The sequence below is a fragment of the Pristis pectinata genome, chromosome 3 (genome assembly GCF_009764475.1).
Source record: "Pristis pectinata isolate sPriPec2 chromosome 3, sPriPec2.1.pri, whole genome shotgun sequence".
In the NCBI taxonomy this organism is placed as follows: domain Eukaryota; kingdom Metazoa; phylum Chordata; class Chondrichthyes; order Rhinopristiformes; family Pristidae; genus Pristis; species Pristis pectinata.
This window is the reverse complement of record NC_067407.1, coordinates 73,170,570-73,192,087: the sequence shown is the minus strand read 5'-3', so window position 1 is coordinate 73,192,087 and position 21,518 is coordinate 73,170,570. Positions and strand designations below refer to the sequence as shown.

The window sequence follows — 21,518 nt, the reverse complement described above, 5'->3', positions numbered from 1 at the left end:
CTTCAGCTGTAATATGGAGATCAGAAGTAAACACTGCAGTCTGGCTGTAGCCTAATTAAGTGTCTTAAGGTTCCAGCACACATCTCCCCATTTTTATATTCCATACCTCAATCAATAAAGGGCATCATCCTGCACACTGACATTTTCCCCACAGTAAACAGCAAAATATGCTATTGACCTCACAGCTGATTTCTATGTCATCTCCTATCTATAGCTCCTGTAGTTTAAGTCCATCATTAACAGATAACATGAAAGTAAGGCATCTTTCATGGAGCTCTGCTTAATCTTGTTGCAAGCAGTCTTCCACTAGTCACTAAAACATTCATAGAACATTAACATTTTGCTTCTGACCAATCAGCTCATTTTGAAGCAAACTGATACTTTAAGTGCCATGGAGTTTTATTCTTCTGATCAGCCTCTCATTTGGAAGTTTGACACATCAAAATTCATATACAGACCATCAAATATACTACCCTCATCAGAGAATCAAATGAATGACTGCAAACAAGAAGTTATTATCACAGTACCGGTCATTATAGCATATCAAATGTCAGAATTAATTTCAAGTTCTATTTGGCCAAGTGATATTTGATGGCACATAGAAAATTCTGTTGCTCTCAAACAGTACATAAAAACTCTGTACATGTTGGTGCACAGGGCTAGTTTGAATCATGGGATAAATGAAATGTTATTGTATGAACTTTAAGGCTAATTGAAGATAATACTGCATGTCATATTTCAGTGGCTAGACATCCAAGGCAGATTTCAGCCATTGAAGACTCAACAGTTAATTTTCCAAGAGTTAGTGTGAAATAGATATGAAATTGACAGCTGTTTGGTTTTGAATAGTGCTAATGAAATGGCATTTCATTCTAATGTGCTTTGCTACCCAAGTCATGCAGCAAAGAACAAACAGAAACATAACACATACTTTTAATTTCAAACTAGTATTAGAAACTTATCAAGTGATATTTTTAACAGTACAAAAAGTTAACTGTCACTAACTGGGCTGGTAACAAAAATAAACCAGTGCTGACCTACATGCTGCTATCACCAAGGGCAGTGTTGTCTGGTGTTGCCAATTTTCAAAACGTCTCTAACCATTACAGACATTTGCAAGGGCTTTACCAGATTGGGAACTAAGATTGGCTCGACTCCAACTGGGAGTACTCTCAGAACCCAAATGTTCAATTCATTTCTCGGAGTTGGTTCATCTAACAATATATTGCACAATTTTTCCCTTTTCTCACAAGTACACCATTAAGTAAGTTGAAAAATAGGTAATCTTTCATTCATAGCACTTTATTTCAAAAAAAATTCAACATTTAGCTCTTTAATGACACACCCATGAAATATTAACTGATGTGGAATTAGAATACCATGTGAATAACACTGGAGCTCTATACATAGAATTGTGCACATGTCCCAGTAACTGACCTGTACTATTCTGCTAAGGTGACAGTCTGCAGCCAGTTCCAAACCTTGTTTCTCTGCCCAAGCTTCAATATGGCCAAGCTGTTGTCGAATGATAGCACCCCAATAGTGAGAACAGAGGCACGAGTCTGGCTCAGTCACCAGTTTATTGAATAGCCACATATTAATAAAATGAAAGAGCTGAGAGAACAACTGGATAGTGAGAGCTGCATTCACACGACACCGTCGAAGCAAAGACATTGCTCCAGTCAGCGTGTGCAAGACATCATCTAGAAAATAAAATGAGAAACGGGTCAAGCAAGCTTTGTAAAAATCCCTCAGTCACAAATCTATTTGCAAATTTGAATATTTCAGTTTAGAAGAAAACCTTCTCTACTTTTGTAAAATGTGCTTCAGATCACTTCCACACCTTTTATCAATATCCCTGCAATTTAAACCATTTTGAAATTCAGATAGGCAGATGCACCCTGGATGAAAACAAGCTGATATTCTATAACCACTGAGAAATGGCACTGTTTCTACACATAAAATAATCTGCAAAATGCCAATGACAGCAGGCAGGGTAACAGTACTACATAAAATTCTTATTTACCATCTGATTTTGCACATCTCCATATTCATTTGTAAAGGAAACATTTTGCAACCCAACTCTCAGACCTTAGAAACTTTCTCTACATCCAAAAATGGAATACAACAATAAAAGGCAAAATGAGATAGTTTCTCAGTTATTACAGTCCTCCATGAAATTATTCATCAGAGTCCTAAAGTCACATTATTAATATAAGCAAATGCAGAAGTACCACCTGTATATTTCTAAGTGACATATTTAGGGTGGAGGGAAGGGTGCAAAGAGTAGAAACTTTGGTATGAAGGCTTGATTTGTCTTGGTATTAAGAGGTAAACAAATAGATGAATAATTAAAATGTCACTACAATAGTCCAAGTATTACCAATGGAACGGTCTACTAGGTACATTTTTAGAAAAATGCAATATTGTTTAGAGGGAAACAGCTGCAGTTGAAAAGACAGTAGTAAACATCTAGCTGGAAATAGGCAGTCACAAGAATGTGAGTTCCTGCCAGCAACTTGCTCAAAATTAGAAATGTAAACAAAAAATGCTGGAAATATTCAAAAGGTCAAGCAACGCCCAAGGAGGAAGAACAAAAATGCTTCAAGTTGTTTACCTACTAGAACAACAAGATTGCTTTTCTATAACATTGACCTGCCTTTTGCAGTCAGTGGAAACATGAATACTCTTTATAGCTGACCTTGAAGAAAGCTGTTCACAAAGAACTAGCAATCCCTTACATAGATTTTTATCTTTCCCAACATTGATTAATGTCATGTGTCAGTCCTTGGAGATCTCTGATGCATTGATGCTATCAAGTTGGTTAAGCAGACACACCAAACAATTCTTATGGACAGTAAACAAGAAATTACATTTAAAAAAATTACAATATTTAACATTTTTAAAACCATTTACAGTCCACAAAATAATAACTGGACACAGACAAACTTAAGGTAGAAGCTGAAGTAGTAAACAAAATAATTGTACTTTAGTACAGAATTTGGAAATTTGAGAAAGTGACATGCAACACATTTAGCTTTATGGGTCAGTAAAGCTAAGCAGAAATTTCAGGTTAATGAGATATGAAAAACTCAATCACGGCATAACGTTTTCACATTAAGAAAAACAGCAACAATATTTAAGATAAGTAACTTAAGTTCTCATCAGTTCATTAATTTCTGCTCCAATACAACACTGCAGAAGGGAATTACTGAAGACAAGTGGATTGGTTCAATTAACTGAACAGGAAAGGACACCATACATTGCTATCATTTTCCTTCATTATAACAGCAAGTGCTAACAGCCTCAGCATTACTGCTCAATGTAAATTCCAGGCTCTTAATAATTTATTCTTTCGTAGAGTTTCAAATTATTAATGCAGCCTTATCTGCAAATTATTTTTGGCAATTCCAGTATACACAGTACACTACATCTGTCATGCTGAAGACAAGTCCAGATAAAGTCCAGTTCTGCCAAAAAGATGGGAGACCCAATTCTGGCCATGGGAGAAAAGCATTTCCACAAACAAGTAAAACAGCCTGTAGGTTAGGTTAGCTAAGAACTTTTACATGGTAGATCACAAGGAAACTACACCTACTCAGCTGGATTCTGGATTGAATCAGCCAGTATGTCCTGATGTTCTCAATTTTCAGGCCCACTGATTGGACTCCTCTTTACTGTCCTCTAGTTTAGACAGAACATAAGAAAATAGGAGCACGAGTAGGCCAATCGGCCCATCATTCTGCCCCACCATTCAAATATGATCATGGCTGATATGTCCCAGGTGTCGTCATCTCTTCTGTACCAGTTATCCATAGCCCTCAATTCCAAATCTATCAAAATTTTATTTACTTCCTTTTTTAAACATCCACACTGATCTGGCCTTCAAAACCCCCTGGGGTAAAGAATTCCAGAAATTCACCAGCCTCTGCAAGAATTTCCTGTATATTTCAGTTTTAAATGAGTGCCCTCTAGTCTTATAACCAGGTTCTCTTTGAGATTCTCTCACTTGCAAAAGTATCTCGACATCTACCCTATTATGCCTCCAAAGGATCTTGTATGTTTCACTAACAAAATTTCAAAGAATATAGACCTAATTTCTTTACCTGCTCATGAAAAGACAACCTGCTCACCCCTGGCATTAGCCTAGTGAATCTCTTCTGGACTGCTTTCAATGCCAGTGTATCCTTTAAAAATTATGCACAGTACTCCAGCTGTGACCTCACCAATACTCTGTACAAACTGTAACAATACTTTGCAGGGTTTCAACCCAAAACATTGACAATTCCTTTCCTCCCACTGATGCTGCTCAACCCGCTGAGTTCTTCCAGCGGGTTGTTTGTTGTAATAATGCTTCCTTACTTCCAAACACCAACCCTCTTGGAATATAGGCCAATAAACCATTTACCTTCCTAACCACTTGCTGCACCTGGTAACTTTTTGCACATGAACATCCAGGACCCTCTGAAATTCACTCATCTGCAACCTTTCTCCAGTTAGATAATAGCCTGTCTTTAAATTCCTCTTACCAATGTGGATATCCTCACAGTTACCCACATTAAACTTCTTTACCAAGTTTTTTGTGCGCTCACCCAACCTACCTATATCCAATTGCAGAGTCCCAATGTCCTCACAGCAACATGCCCACCCACCTATTTTCGTATCAGCAGCAAACTTGGAAACCATTCATTTTGTTCTCTCCTCCTCGTCATTAATACAAATACTAAACAATTAAGGGCCAAGAACCAATCCTTGAGGTACTTTACTAGTTACATACTTCTAGCCTGTAAAGAACCCTCTTTCTGTAACTTCAATTCTTTTCATTTTTATTCTTAATTCAGGGCATTTTCTTACCTAATTCTGGTAAGACCAGGTATTTATGTTTATTAAAATTTTAAGTGCAACAACTTTCAGCATCTGTAATAAATTGCAACTAAATCAGTAATAACAATAAAACTGCATGTTTGAATACATCTGATGTCACAGAGTCTTGACTAAACCATGTTTCAATTCTTAATGGGATCAAATTCCCTCATCTGTAAGTTCCTGACTAATTCATCATACTGTTTTCTAATATCTTTCTCCAGTCATGCATACCTTTCCTTGTGCTTCAACACTGACAGCACATAATTGCTGTTCCAGTTGGTTTTCCAGACCTAGCTACTGAACTCTTTCATGTGCATTTCCTCACTATAGAAATACAAGCAGATTTGGTTCCTGGTGCCTACTTTGAAATTCAGTAAAATCAAGGCTGAGCTGATCTCCTATCTTAGCATCTCTCTCCTGCACTAATCCCATATTCCTCAATTCCTTAATTACTAAAAATCTGTCTTGTACATACTGAAATACTGCAGATTTCATGGGTAGAGAATCCCAAAGATTTCACCACCCTCTGGGTGAATAAATTTCTTCACTTGTACTAAACGGCAGACTCCTTATTTTGAAATTGTGTCCCTATTGTTCTAGATATGCCAGCCTGGGGAAATTCCAATCTTTTACCCTTTTCTCCTTATCATATATGCTCAAAAACCCTTTTCTTGACCATGCTTAAACCTCTCCTAAGTAGACATCAACTAGTTTGTTCCTTGAAACAGAGACTGGAGACCAATGTTTAACTTGCTTTTTTTTTAAAAAATTAAGGAAAACTGCAAGTTGAGGTAAATGAGCATTTTCCTTTTTACAGCAAGTTAGGAGACAGATTCAAATTGAAAACAATATTAGAAGTATTTATAACCTTTGGGTATATTTCTGATTTGTGCTTTTGAATGATTCAATTTCAAGGAGATGAGAACAAGCCTTTTAAACATTATGAATATTTAAATCCTAAAATGTTTAATTCCAAGGAAGAGTGTGCCTGGTAAATGGATCAGAGTCAAATTATATTTTGGCAAACGAGAATTTTGGCTTTCAGACCTATTTTGGGTCTTTGTGGGCTTGCTTCCTCAGGATCTTCAAGAAACGATGGCATATAATTGTTGAGATCAGATTGAAGACAGTGTACGAGGTATCTGTAACACAGAATTCACAATACATTTCATAATATTTCAAATATTAAGGATTCCTAAGTTTATGCAATACTTATCATTCAAAAAAGCTTTTCAGATATTAAAAATATTGATCACCCTCAAATAATGTATTTCTTCTGGGAAAACCCTACAAAGATCCAATAGCGTCATACTTTTTCTACAGATCAACTTCATGGGGAGCACTTTTTCTGAAATTATGTAAATATTCACTTCCCTGGTAAATATTCACAGCATTTTTTATTTTAAGAGTGGTGGAAAAACTCTGGAGTATTTTGGTTCTTATGCTTTTCTTAAATTTTCCCAACGATAAATGAAGCTTTTAATCTAGTGAAATTTGAGCAAATCAGTAAACACTCTGAAATAACTTTAATCAGTTAATCGCTTTGAAGTCTTCTTTTCCCCAAAGAATTTTAATTTGTTTTTCAAAATATTTCAAGACAAGAATTGTGTTTCAGATGCCCTTTTATCCAACTTTGTTTTATAAATACAATATTTCTGAATCATTTAAGTTCAATGCTAATTACAAAAAAATATACCAAATCTAGAAATTTCTCTAAAATTATACCAAGCACTTTTGCTATATTTGAGGGAGATAATATTACATGTATTAAAATGACAAGACTCAAGAAAATATACAGATTCTCCAATTAGGGAATTTATAATTTGGCCCTAAAGCTAAACCACACTGCATAATGTGCATTTCTTGCCGTTCGGAGATAATTTTGGAAAAAATTTTAGAAGTGAAATGTTACAAATAAAATCTATGTTTGATAGATGAATGTTGCAAGAGTAAAAGCTAAATTTATTTTTGGATATTTGGAGTACTAGATGGATTTAGCCTAATAGGTGATCCTGAATATCACATTAACTTTTACTTTTAATGCTGTACAACAAAAATCTAAGACAGCACTTGTGGGTGCACATGGTTTCAAATTAATAGACAGGGTAGATAGTCAATTAACTTTATCCCCCCATGGTAGGGGTATCAAAAGCAAGAGGCCACAGGTTTGGCTGAAGGGCTGTGGGGTATGACTCTTTGACTTTGATATCTTGAAAGCTTGAATTATTACACCATGCAACAAGGCAAGATTAATTCAAGAAATAATTCAGAAATCAATTTTAATGGAACACAAGGGTGGAAAATTTGACCAAGACTGTAAAATTTAAAACTTTTTAGATTGAATACGAAACACCTGAGAACCACTGGGTCTTATTCAAAATGTAATGTTGACTCCAAAGCGATTAACTGATTAAATGTTGTTAGCAGCACGATTAGACTTTTACTTTTGAATTGGTTTAATTTAGCACATCATAACAATATCTTGCTCGTTTAAAATTCAAAAAAGGCCTTATCCATTAAGGGAGGCAAACCAAAAGTTACCCATTAAAAGAAAATTGCCTCCATGGGTCCCATGAAAAGTTTGGAAAATGCATTTAAATTCATCTAGAATATAACTAACTGCTAAGCCATTTGGAAAATGACAAATATATGGACACCAAGCAGTATTTTACTCTCTAGCTAATACAGAATCCAAAATTTATCCAACTATATTACACAAGAAAATATAATTCAGAAAGAGGAGAAATACTCAGATTAGGTTAAATTTAGAAGCATGATAAGTTTCATGAAAATAAAAGTATGAGCCAGTTTAAAAACTGAATGTGCAAATGTTTGGCAAAATATTTTACACCAATATTAAAATTGGCAGGATTTATCAAAAGTTACTACTCACAGGTAAGTATTTATATTCTGACACCCTCTCCTGCAGCTCCGAATTTGGCAACAAGGACAATTTATAAAAGCAATCTATGGTTCTCATCAGCAAAAGTAACAATGCGGTTTACTGAGAATTTACTGAGAATTCTCAATGTTACTGAGAATTTTCAAGCTTAAATAGCTACATTAAAATACTTATATCTTAGTTGCTTGACTTTGTGAAATTCAAACAAATATTTTTGAAGAGGACTTTGAACAGTGGAAGTGTAAGCAACTGAAAAAACAGCAATTCGGTTGACTCTCTTGGAACATTGAGGGAATAGTAGCAAGTCATAGAGTATGTGTGCAGAATCAGTCAATTTAATATATGCATTAAGCAAAAGGATAATATAGTCAAGCACCACAGGCAGTTTTTAAATTCATTATCGTACTTGAAAGCCATTTGCACCAAATGAGCCAAGACATCCTGTGCATCTAGGGTGATCCGACTCAGATCTCTATCCTGTTTGATGAAGTTGAGAAGTTCTGATGCATTTGCCATCCAGAAGGCAAGTGCACCTGCAATATTCTTCTGCTTCTGTAATGAACAAAATAATGTCATTTTCGAGAACCTTTTTTCAGCTCCACATAATCATCAGTCTGAAATGCAACCCCTGAAGGCATGAGCCAATTTTGGAAATATTAAACAAGGCTGACAAAAGAACAAGGCCACAGACATTAAGCAAAAGAACTCGGGCTGACTCTGTACATCACCACAGAAAAGTGCATTAAGCAGATAAAATGAAATGCCAACATAGTTGTGCCATCAAGTTTTAGTGCTGCATGTTCCAATTGCTAAATGAGTGTTATGTACCGTTCAGTCCAGCCGTTGGATTTGTTGTTTCTGATATGGAGAAGCATGAGAAACTGAGCTAAGCTGACTGCTGGGAATATTTCCCAGCAACATGTCCTACCTGTTCATACTGTGCTATATCCTGCAGGAAAGGGAACAGGAATCAGGTAAAATAGAGAAAAAAAATACAGTCACGATGTACACAAATAATGATTAATACAACACAAACATTGCATAAAATTAAATGTACTTATAAAACTACACAGACAACAACCAAAAACATACAACATCTCAACTGCCATGGTCGAATAAACTTCCACTAAAAGTTCTGCTTTAAGTTTGTCACAATGCAGTTTTTGGTGGTGGGTTGAAAGGCAGTATTTGCACTAGAGAGGGCATCAGCTTCACCATTTTCCATTGTAAAAACTTAAAGCTTGTTCAAAATCCCTTTGTGTTGCAATTTAAATTTCAGATATGCAAAATTTAGATTTTTCCATTGACAAATTCAAGAGCAATCCCACAAAATGAAGCAAAGTGGTGCACGTTGACAATTTACAAAAACTACCTTTCCTACAGGATTTGTGTCAAATACAAAACACTCTGGACATAATGTTAAAAGTCTTGTTCTGCCCAAAATTAAAATCTCTACACATAAATAAGGAATTTAAAGGGAATGTAAAAGCATTTTGCAGCAATATTAAATAACAATTCCATGAAAGTGTCTTGATAGATCTTTAAAAACTAAAATATTGTATTTACATGCAGAAGATTAACCAGTTACTTTTCCCACGAATTAAGTCCTTGGTAAGTGGGAATAGGTCCAGCAAGTTGCTACAGTATACAATTTGCTGATTTCTTATGTTTATCCATATGTGAACAATCTGGCAGGTTTACACAAAATCCTCCATTGATGGACAGAGAAGACGAGTGAGCCTTTGCTCCGTTATAACTTAACTCTCTGCTATTTCAACAAACTCCCCTGGCATGACAAAATAATTAGCCTAATTTGTTCGGAGAGTTTTATAAAAGCGATCTTGGGCTTTATAAATTCCCCAAAACATTATTCTTCAGAGAAATCTTACTAAAGCTGCAACTTAGCTTGTCACCCCAGATGCAAAACACTTTAAACAAAACCTAATTGAAAAAGAATAAGGGATAAAATGAGGTACACCAGGAAAAACACTACAATTTCAAATTGGCACTAAAATAGTAACAGCAAGCACTTAGTCAGAGGTAGTAGATCAACAAATCAAAATGGAAATGAGATGGATGTGGTGCAGGTCTGCACATTTGATTCTGTTTATCCAACAAGCCTAATAAGGATAATTCCCTCTATTAATGGAGCACAATAGCCTAGGGAAGTGAGTAATGGGTTAATACAAATCTAAGTATCTTTAATGGATTAATGAAGGACCGACTATGAGGACGCACACAAATCTGTTTACGTGAGGGCATATCCTTTATATATCAGGGGCGTTGAGCATTTCAAAAAGTAAAATAGTTGCAATAAAAAAATTTAACTGTGAATTAATCACCATTTTAATAACACTGCTGAACAATTTTTAGAACTGTCCAAAGCAAAAAGTAGTGCATCAGTAAACTCTGACAAAATTTCAATTTATCATTTAAATCCTATTATCTTCATATTCTCTGTGGGATTGCATCCATCCCTGCAACCACAGCTAGTCCAATGACACAAATTAATGCATTAATGTGTCTTCTTGCACACGCAAGTACCTGGGGGGGGGAAGAGAAGCAAAAGAGACAAAGATAGAGAGACAAATAGAAAGGGGAGCGATGTACATAAAAGAATGGGTAGAAGGAGGCATACAGTGTACCAGTACAGGATGTTTGTTGCCCAAACTCTTCGAAAATAAACAGTACTTTGGGGAAAACTGACTCTTTAAAACAGTGTTTTGATTTACCATCAACTGTAATTCAGACTTCATGAAATTTGTTAATAATGAACATGTACCAGTTTTCATTTTTCTTAGCCCTTGTGGTGCATCACAATGTATGTTACATTTTGCCTTCACAAAGATCAGACTTGATTCATGACTTTTACTGCATTTTATGTGAAATGCATCAACCGTTACAAAGAAACCCATTCAATATACTTCAGATTTGCTTTAGTGATTTTAATCTGTCACTTGGTGAAATAATGGAATTTAAAAATGTTTAAGTGTAAAATATTACACATTGTGGGTTGAGCTACACAAGCCATTTCAAGCCTCAGTAATTGCTCTTGTACTCATATTGGCATCATTACTCTAAATCACCAAAAGTTTCACAAATTATGCATAAAATATGATACTGAAATTAATTCAAACATCAATGAATCTCAAAACTCACCTGAATAACTCCTTCCATCATGCTAACCATCTTGTTAACTATTGCAATAACTTTATGTGCACGTTCAGATGGGCTCATATCAGGCCGGTAGTGACTGGACAGGACATATCGACAAGTCATATACAATACATATGTGGGAGATAGTTTGAAGTGGATAGTGGAACTATTAGTATAATTAACAACAGCAGATAGGAAGGCATCTTCAGCTGCAAAACAAAGAAGCTTAGTTACTACCTATTACATGGAACATAGAACAGTACAGCACAGGAACAGGCCCTTTGACCCATGATGTTGTGCCAAACTAATTAAACTAGTAGCTAAATGCCTAACTAAACTAATCCCTTCTGCCTACAAAATGACCATATCCCTCCATTCTCAGCACATTCACGTGCCTATCTAAAAGCCTCTTAAACGCTTCTATTGTATTTGCCTCCACTGCCACCATTAACAGCACATTCCAGGCACCCACCACTCTAAAAAAAAATGCCCCGCACATCTCTTTTGAACTTGTCCCCTCTCACTTTAAATGCATGCCTTCTAATATTAGCCATTTTGACCCTTGAAAAGGATACTGGCCGTCTATTCTATCTATGCCTCTAATAATCTTACAAACTTCTATAAGGTCTCTCCTCAGCCTCTGCCGCTCCAGAAAAACAACCCAAGTTTGTCCAACCTCTTAAGTGTGCTTTTTTTTTAAAAAAAAGACATAACTAATCAGGTACACAAGTTGAATTTAAAGGCGCTTTTCAAGTTCTCAGGGGTACTTTTGAAGAGTCATCATTGTTGTACTGTAGGGAAACATGCAGCCAATTTGAAAAAAACTAGTTTCAGAAAAAGCAATTAGGTAAATGACTAGATTGTCATTTGAGATTCTGATTATTGGTCAAAACAAAGGAAGAACTCCCCAGCATTTCAAAAAGAGAAAGTGGATTTTTCACATCCATCTGGTAGGGGAGATGAACTTGCAGTTTAGTATCTCATCTGAAATGTAGCACCCTAACAGTGTAAAATTCTTTCAAAGTACTGAATTGTTAACCTCAAATTTAAGTAGGACTGGAATTCACAACTTAGAACCAAGAGAGTGACATTGTGTCAAAGCCAATACCATAAAAACTCAACCACTTTATACAACTTGACACAAAACTTAATTTTAAAAAACAGGAACAAATCTATTCTTGGAAAATTGACTTAAATGATTATAAACTGGAAAACTTGTTTATTGGCTAAATATTATGTTTGGGATATATAATTTTATATCCATAACCAGCAGCACATACTATTACTGCTACCAGCAACAAATATAAAAGTACTTACAGCTCTCTCGGAATTCTATCGTGGCTGGCAGAGTCATCTCTTGACCTTGTACATCTTGTGCTCTGCAAGCAAAATAAAATGCATTTTCAACAGACCAAATGTACTTGCAGTTAATCCCACTGTCAACAGATGCTGACCTCTCCAGTGGTTGTGCAAATGCAGAATGATGCACCATTTTTTAGTAAAACACTACAATGACTAAACAAACCAAGTCTACGTGACACAAACAGATATAATAAAATTTCAGCCCAGTACTACTTAAGCTTCCATCCCTAGGTTCCATGGGTGGTTTCACTTAATGGCACTATGGTATTAAGTTTAAAACCAGAACAGGATTTGCAATATTGATGAGACTATTTCACTAAACAGTCTTTTTGAGCACAACAGATCAGCAATAAAGTACATAGTGAACATTAGATACCAACTACTTTTATAAATGCTAACTTTAAACATCAATTTATACAAGGAACCATATAATATAACCAGTGCATTAATTATCATTTTTCTTACAGCAAAAAGATTGCAAATATCTAAAATATCAGCATATTAAAAAGTCAGTTTAATGCTTTGGGTATTAATCCTTTGCAACTGGAGCCCTACTGTCCCCAACAAAACAGAGGTAAGTTGGGTTCCAGGGAGCAGTAAGAATGGAACAAGAATCTTGACTCTTGTCACAAGATATTTAAAGCATCAGCTGAAGTTTTCATAAATAAAGGGCCAAATTCTAGTAACGAAGTTCCTAAGTAAAGCAAAAACAAGAGTACAAAGGGCAAGAAAAGGAGGCACAAGAAATATACAACTGGAAGAATTGAAAATAGCCACAGGATCAATGAAGTGATGCAATATAAATTACATGCTATAAATTTGAACTTGGGGTTAGATTGATAACAGAGAAAAGTAGTAGCATGCATTCACAAATATTTTAGGGTAGCAGGTCAAGTTGGGAAGACAGCTGAAAAAGCACACAAGACCTTACGGTTTTATTAGCACATGAATAAATTCATAAGTTATTGTTAAATTATTGACTATACTTCAGCTGAAAACTGTGGTCAACACTAGGAAACACACCAAAACTTCAGACTGGGTACAGAAAGGATTTACTAGAATTAAAGAAGGGCATTAATGCACTGGAAACAGGTCAGAGAAGGTTTACCAGAATGATATCTAGAATGGGGTGGGGAGTGTTGCCTTGAGGAAAGGTTGGACAGGCTAGTCTCTTTTCTGCTAGAGCTTAGAAAGGAGACAGGTGATTTGATACAAGATCCTAAGGGGTCAGGATGGATGTGGAGAGGAAGTTTCCTCTTGGGAAAGAACCAAGAACTAGGGAATACTCTTTAAAAAAAACACAAGGCATTGCCCATTTGAGATGGAGACAAGGTGAAATTTTCTCTCATGGTTGCAAGTCTTCAGAATTCTTCCCTTTAGTAGTTTACTAATGGTCTGTTGGTCATCTGCATTCCTAAAACACTGCAAAGCATGACTGCTTATATTCTCAATTGAACAGATGTGTATTGCAGAAATGAATCTTTCATGTTAATCAAAATTAATTTCAGAACTAGCAACATACAAAAGCGAAATATCTAGCTAGGTCTAATAATATTTGACATTATACTGACACAATGTTAAATGGGCCAATTTGTTAACTGTTGAACAGAAACATTGGGTAATTGGTGAATTTGTCAAAGAAATCCAGGAAGGAAACCTCTACAGGCTCCTTAAAACAAAAGGAACCACCATATTGATTGTGGGACATCAAGCATATGCTGTAACAGTATAACAACTGTGATTTTTGTTGGAAAATCTGAGGAAGTTTGTTGTACAGGTGTTACTGAGAGAGGGAGTTAATGTTCTGGTCCACATTACAGTTTTCCATAATGCAAGGCTGTGTTATCTGCTCATGCATCAAGAATCAAAAGTTGAAAAAAAATTACTTTTTTTCCCTCCACACAATTTCCATGAGAGTGAATTTTATTCTGTTTGTCAAAGTTTTGGGTAGTGATCTATGAATTCTGTAAGGGTGAACTTTAATAGAGGGTTGCTTGTACTTTTATACAAGATCTGAATTCCTCTCAGGCCAGAAGGTTGTCTTGAGTAATGCCACATGGACATTAGATTTTAAAGAAGTTAAGCATTCATTATCAAATCTGATCCAGTATGAAATAAGGAATACTTAACATGCAAGAGATATATGGATGTTAGGCAATTATAGAGATTGAGGCACCTTCAAAAGTGATATGCCAATTACTAGCAAAAACATGAAGGTGATAAAAAAAGAAATATCTTTAACACCTTAATGGAGATTAAATACATATCAACAAGCTTCATATTGGCTGTACTTTGAGACTGCCAGGGAGCAACTGCCTGGTCCCAGAGATTAATCCTGTGAATCTCAAGGACATCAGGAAGAAGAATAAAACTATATATAATACTCTAGGTGTCTCAAAGTCTCCTGTAAATTGCAGATAAAATTACGTTCTCCAGCACTCCCATCCTCCTCATCTGCTTCCTCTTGAATAATGCCTAACATGCCACTTTCTATTTTTTTAAAATTTACCTGTACATTACCAAGTAAATTGGGAGCGAGAGGCGAGTGAGCGGAATCAGCCGAGGAGTTCCGAACAGATAAGTTTCTTTTCTTAACAGTTCGGGGATAGCAGGGAATAACTGCGCAGGCGCGTGACATTAGTCAGTAGCACACACAGTTTAAAACAAAGACTGCCATATCCAGCAGGCAGCGTTCGGAGTGGGCAGTGGAGTGAGAGGGAGGAGAGGGATTGAGCTTTGGCTCAATGGGCTTAGGCTGTAAAGGGGTAAGGCGGGTGAGTAGCTGGTAAGTAAAGGCAAGGTTGAACCTGTTATTGTTAGAAATTTTAACTAGGATAAAACTAGGTAGAGAAAGAATAGTTCAGATGGAGGACATGGTGATGTGCTGCAGCTGCTTGATGTGGGAGTTAGTGGACCCTGCTGGGGTGCACAGTGACCACATCTGCAGTAAGTGCTTGAGGCTGGAGGAACTTCGGTTCAGAATTGATGAGCTGGAGTCACAGCTTCAAACACTGCGAAGCATCAGGGAGAGAGAGAGTTATGTAGATACTGTGCATCAGGAGACAGTCACCCCCCCCTTAGAGCAGGTACTTCTGGAGTCCAGGAAGCAGATAGAAGGGTGACTGTCAGGGGAGAGAAAAAGAAAAAGGGAACAGGCAGGTAGTGCAGAGGACCCTGGAGGCTGTTCCCCTCAATAACAGGTTTTCCGCTTTGGAAACTGTTGAGGGGGATGACCTGCAGGGATCAAGCAGCAGATTTGGCACAAGGACTGGTCCTGCTGCTCAGAAGGGAAGGGAGGAGAAGAGGAGGGCAGTAGTGATAGGGGACTTGATAGTCAGGGAAACAGATAGGAGGTTCTGTGGAAGTGAGCATGAATCCCGGATGGTACGTTGCCTCCCAGGTGCCAGGGTCCAGGATGTCTCTGATTAGGTCCACAGTATTCTTGAGCAGGAGGGAGAACAGCCAGAAGTTGTGGTACATGTTGGTACCAACGACATAGGTAGGAAGATGGATGATGAGGTCCTGAAAAGTGAGTTCAGGGAGCTAGGCAGAAGGGTGAAGAACAGGACCTCAAGGGTAGCAATCTCAGGATTGCTGCCAGTGCCACGTGATAGTGAAGATAAGAATAGGAGGAGATGGTAGATGAATGAGTTGGTGCAGGAGGGAAAGTTTTAGATTTTTGGACCATTGGGATCTCTTCTAGGGAAAGTGGGACCTGTACAGAGAGGATGGATTACACCTGAACCTGAAGGGGGGGGGGGGGGGTCAATATCCTTGTAGGCAGGTTTGCTAGGGTGGTTTGGGAGGGTTTAAACTAGTTTGCGAGGGGGATGGGAACCAGAGGGGTAGGTCAGAGGAAGAAGTGGATGAGGAAAAGTCAGATCTAACATGTAGAGAGGCTTTGAAGGAGAAGCAGAGTACAGGGTATAAAAGTAGAAAGGTGGATGAGCTAAAGTGCATTTACTTAAATGCAAGAAGCATCAGGAATAAGGGTGATGAACTGAGAGTTTGGATAAGTACATGGGACTATGATATTGTGGCCCTTGCAGAGACTTGGTTATCACCAGGGCAGGAATGGATATTGAATATTCCTGGATTTCAGTGTTTTAAAAGGGCTGGGGGAAGAGGAGGAGGGGTGGCAATACTGGTCAGGGATACTATTACAGCTGCAGAAAGGGTGGATAATGTTGAAGGATCCTCTCTAGAGTCAGTATGGGTGGAAGTTAGGAACAAGAAAGGAGCAGTTACTCTACTGAGTATTCTATGGGCCCCCCGGTAGCAGCAGGGATACCGAGGAGCTGATTGGGAGGCAGATTTTGGAAAGGTGCAAGAATAACAGGGTTATCATCATGGGAGACTTCAACTTCCCAAATATTGACAGGCACCTGCTTAGTACTGAAGGTTTAGACAGGACAGAGTTTGTTAAGTCTGTCCAGGATGGATTCCTGTCAGAGTATGTTGACAGGCCGACTAGAGGGAATGCCATATTAGATCTAGTATTAGGTAATGAACTGGGTCAGGTGACAGATCTCTCGGTGGGTGAGCATTTGGGGGACAGTGACCACCGTTCCCTAACCTTTAGCATCATCATGGACAAGGATAGGAGCAAAGAGGACAGGAAGATATTTAATTGGGGAAGGCAAATTGAGGCTATAAGGCTAGAACTTGAGAGTGTAAATTGGTATGACATTTTTGAAGGGAAATGTACTATGGAGATGTGGTCATTGTTCAGGGATCTCCTGCAGGATGTTAGGGATAAATTTGTCCCGGTGAGGCAGAGAAAGAATGGCAGGGTGAAAGAACCATGGGTGACAAGAGAGATGGAAGAACTAGTTAGGAGGAAGAAGGCAGCATATACAAGGAGTAAGCAGCAAGGATCAGGTAGGGCTCATGAAGAATATAGGGTAAAGCAAGGAAGGAACTTAAGGGGCTGAGGAGAGCAAGAATGGGACATGAAAAGGCCTTGGCGAGTAGGGTTAAGGAGAATCCCAAGGCTTTATTCACGTACGTGAAGAGCAGAAGGATGACGAGAGTAAAGGTAGGACCAATTAGAGACAAAGGTGGGAAGATGTGCCTGGAAACTGTGGAAGTGGGTGAGGTTCTCAATGAATATTTCTCTTCAGTATTCACCAAAGAGAGGGGCCTTGATGACGCTGAGGACAGTGTTGGTAAGGATAATGTTCTAGAGCACGTAGATATCAAGAGAGAGAGTATGTGTTGGAGTTGTTAGAAAATATTAGGACAGATAAGTACCCGGGGCCTGACGGAATATTCCCCAGGATGCTCCGCAAGGCAAGGGAGGAGATTGCTGAACCGTTGGCTAGGATCTTTGAGTCCTCGTTATCCACGGGAATGGTACCAGAGGATTGGAGGGTGGCAAATGTTGTCCCCTTATTCAAAAAAGTGGCAGGGATAGTCCAAGGAATTACAGACCAGTGAGCCTTGCATCTGTGGTGGCAAGCTGTTGGAAAGGATTCTTAGAGATAGGATCTATGAGCATTTAGAGAATCATGGTCTGATCAGGGACAGCCAGCATGGCTTTGTGAAGGGAAGATCACGTCTCACAGGACTGATAGGGTTCTTTGAGGACGTGACCAGGAAGAATGATGAGGGTAGTGCAGTAGATGTGGTCTACATGGATCTTAGTAAGGCATTTGACAAGGTTCCACATGGTAGGCTTCTTCAGAAGGTCCGAGGGCATGGGATCCAGGAAGGTTTGGCCATGTGGATTCAGAATTGGTTTACCTGTAGAAAGCAGATGGTTGTGGTGGAGGGAGTGCATTCAGATTGGAGGGCGGTGACTAGCGGTGTCCCACAAGGATCGGTTCTGGGACCTCTACTTTGTGATATTTATTAATGACTTGGATGAGGGGTAGAAGGGTGGGTTAGCAAGTTTGCAGACGACACAAAGATCGGTGGTGTTGTGGATAGTGTGGAGGACTGTTGAAGATTGCAGAGGGATATTGATAGGATGCAGAGCTGGGCTAAGAAGTGGCAGATGGAGCTTAATCTGGAGAAGTGCGAGGTAGTACACTTTGGAAGGACTAACTCCAAGGCAGAGTACAAGGTTAATGGCAGGATTCTGGGTAATGTGGTGGAACAGAGAGATCTGGGGGTTTATATCCACAAATCACTGAAAGTTGCCTCACAGGTGGATAGGGTAGTTAATAAAGCTTATGGGATGTTAGCTTTCATAAATCGTGGGATTTGGTTTAAGAGCCGTGAAGTACTGATGCAGCTCTACAAAACTCTGGTTAGACCAAACTTGGAGTACTGTGTCCAGTTCTGGTCGCCTCATTATAGGAAGGATGTGGAAGCACTGGAAAGGGTGCAGAGGAGATTTACCAGGATGCTGCCTGGTTTGGAGGGTATGGATTATGAGGAGAGACTAAGGGAGTTAGGGCTTTACTCTTTGGAGGAGGAGGAGGATGAGGAGAGTCATGATAGAGGTATACAAAATATTAAGAGGAATAGATAGAGTAGACAGCCAACGCCTCTTTCCCAGAGCACCAATGCTCAATACAAGAGGGCATGGCTTTAAGGTAATGGGTGGGAAGTTCAAGGGAGATATCAGAGGGAGGTTTTTCACCCAGAGAATGGTTGGTGCATGGAATGCGCTGCCTGGGGTAGTGGTGGAGGCAGGTACGTTGGTCGAGTTCAAGAGATTGTTAAATAAGCATAGGGAGGAATTTAAAATGGGGATATGTGGGAGGAAGGGGTTAGATAGTCTTAGGCCTGGTTTAAAGGTCGGCACAACATGGTGGGCCGAAGGGCCTGTATTGTTCTATGGTATTAAGACTTGTGCCAAAACATGACACTCCTAATCAATGAAGTTTTAGGAATTGAAGCCACAAGTCATCTACAATGCTCAAATTCGGAACAGTTAAAACATAATTTGCATTCTTTTCAGCTGTACAAATAAAACACCAATAATTGGAACGGCATACATTACAGACAAAGTTTGAAGCCAACTGATATGATGAGCATTAAACTTCAACACTGCTAGTGTAGCATACAGACATACATCAGATTTTCTACTTTCCAGTTCTACAAGGCAGTAACAGCATAGAGGAATACCCTGGTTTTGTGGTTTGTGAACTGAATGTGACCATCACAAACTCTTCCACAAACAGAGCAGGTGGTGTCTGATAGAGGTGAGTCTCTTTCCAGTGCCTTCTGATGCCTACTGTAGGTAATACACACCTCTGAAGCCTAGAGGAGGGGCAGGAATCACTGCTGCCAAGGAAACCATGACTTTTGTAACAAGTCTGAGGTCTTGATCTTCAAACACTTCTCAACTGAACAAAGATTGTGCTGGCATAATAAAGTCATATGTGAATTTCATTATCGACGTCTGCCTTTGCTAAGAGATGGTTTCCGAGACACGGGAAATGGTTCACATTTCCCAAGGTGAACTTTTATAGTCAAAAGACAGTGTTCTAAGCAGGGCAGGTTGATAGAGGACCTTTGAATATTAAGTGCGGGGCCCATCCTCTGAAGTGCTCCAGTGAACAAACTGGCAAGGGCCTGGAGTTTGGCCTTTAAGTTCACTCAAACTCAGGCACCATCTGCATAATGTAGTTCGACCAGTGAGGCCTGGAAGATCTTGCTTCTGTAGTGTCGCCAGAGGAAGAATGATTTTCCACCAATTCTAAACATTAGCTCCACTCCCATAGGCTGTTTATTGGAGGTGAGGTACAGCATTGCAGCAGGAAAGATTAAAAAACATTTTGAGCAAATGATGCAGCCCAGTTCAACACCAATCTTCACTAATATTGGCTCTGTCTTTGAGAGACCGAAGAATTTCTATAGACAGCAAATTTAAAGAGTATTCCACCATACCTCCTGGTGAATGGTGTCAAAAACTATAGTGAGGTCAGAAAAGGCCCTGATCCTTGCATTTTTTTTTCCTAGATGTATGCCTCAAGATGATCAAAATCCAAATTGTGATTCAGAGAGCAGGTGCCCACCCACAGGGAGGAGATGGAGGAGGAGGATCCCGGTGATTATTTTCCCCTGGGGCAGGCAGCAAGAAGTCCCCTTTGTAGTTGCCACCATCAGATTTGCCCTCTAAGATGGTTATGATTACAGCATCTGAGGTTCCTGGTGTTTCCTTCTCTATCTAGATGTGGATGATGAGATTGTGGATTCATGATCAAAGCTCTTCACTTCTGAGCTTTAGAGCTTCAGCAGAGATACCATCTGCTCCTGAAGTCTTATGACTTTGTTGATATATGACCTTTTTAACTTTTTGTTGGCCAGGAATGGCAGCAGGTCTCAACCAAGTAGGCTGCTGTGGGATGGAGTCAAAGGCGCTCACGTCAAGAACAGGGTCGTGAAAGTGATCTTCAAAGTGTTCCTTCCAGTGGGTATTGGTATATTATTGTCACTTGTACCAAGGTACAGTGAAAAACTTGTCTTGCAAACCGATCATACAGGTCAATTCATTACACAGTGCAGTTACATTGTGTTAGTACAGAGTGCATTGAGGTAGTACAGGTAAAAACAATAACAGTACAGAGTAAAGTGTCACAGCTACAGAGAAAGTGCAGTGCAATAAGGTGCAAGGTCACAACAAGATATATCGTGAGGTCATAGTCCATCTCATTGTATAAGGGAACTGTTCAATAATCATATCACAGTAGGGTAGAAGCTGTCCTTAAGTCTGGTGGTACATGCCCCCAGGCTCCTGTATCTTCTACCCGATGGAAGAGGAGAGAAGAGAGAATGACCCAGGCGGGTGGGGTCTTTGATTATGCAGGCTGCTTCACCAAGACAGTGAGAGGTAAAGACAAGAGTCCAAGGTGGGGAGGCCAGTGTCAGTGATGCGCTGGGCTGTGTCCACAACTCTCTGCAGTTTCTTGCAGTCCTGGGCAGAGCAGTTGCCGTACTAAGCCGTGATACATCCAGATAGGGTGCTTTCTATGGTGCATCGATAGAAGTTGGTGAGAGTCAAAGGGGACAAACCGAATTTTTTAGCCTCCTGAGCAAGTAGAGGCACTGGTGAGTTTTCTTGGCCGTGGCATCTACGTGATTTGACCAGCACAGGCTGTTGGTGATGTTCACTCCCAGGAACTTGAAGCTCTCAACCCTCTCGACCTCAGCACCATTGACCTAGACAGGTGCATGCACACTGCCCCCTTTCCTGAAGTCAATGACCAGCTCTTTTGTTTTGTTGACATTGAGGGAAAGGTTGTCATGACACCATTCCACTAAGCTCTCTATCTCCTTC

The 21,518-nt window shown here is 39.0% G+C and overlaps 1 protein-coding gene across 1 annotated transcript in view; it reads right to left on the bottom strand.

Annotated features, from left to right (window-relative positions):
* The window catches only part of afdna (afadin, adherens junction formation factor a), a 184,847-nt gene that overhangs the window by 69,903 nt on the left and 93,426 nt on the right, over positions 1-21,518 (bottom strand). The window contains exons 13-17 of the mRNA XM_052012073.1: positions 12,242-12,303; positions 10,928-11,133; positions 8,175-8,320; positions 5,914-6,008; positions 1,438-1,703 (exon numbers count right to left, since the gene is read on the bottom strand). Coding sequence (XP_051868033.1) covers positions 1,438-1,703; positions 5,914-6,008; positions 8,175-8,320; positions 10,928-11,133; positions 12,242-12,303 — 775 coding nt within the window. The remainder of the gene's footprint in view (positions 1-1,437; positions 1,704-5,913; positions 6,009-8,174; positions 8,321-10,927; positions 11,134-12,241; positions 12,304-21,518) is intronic.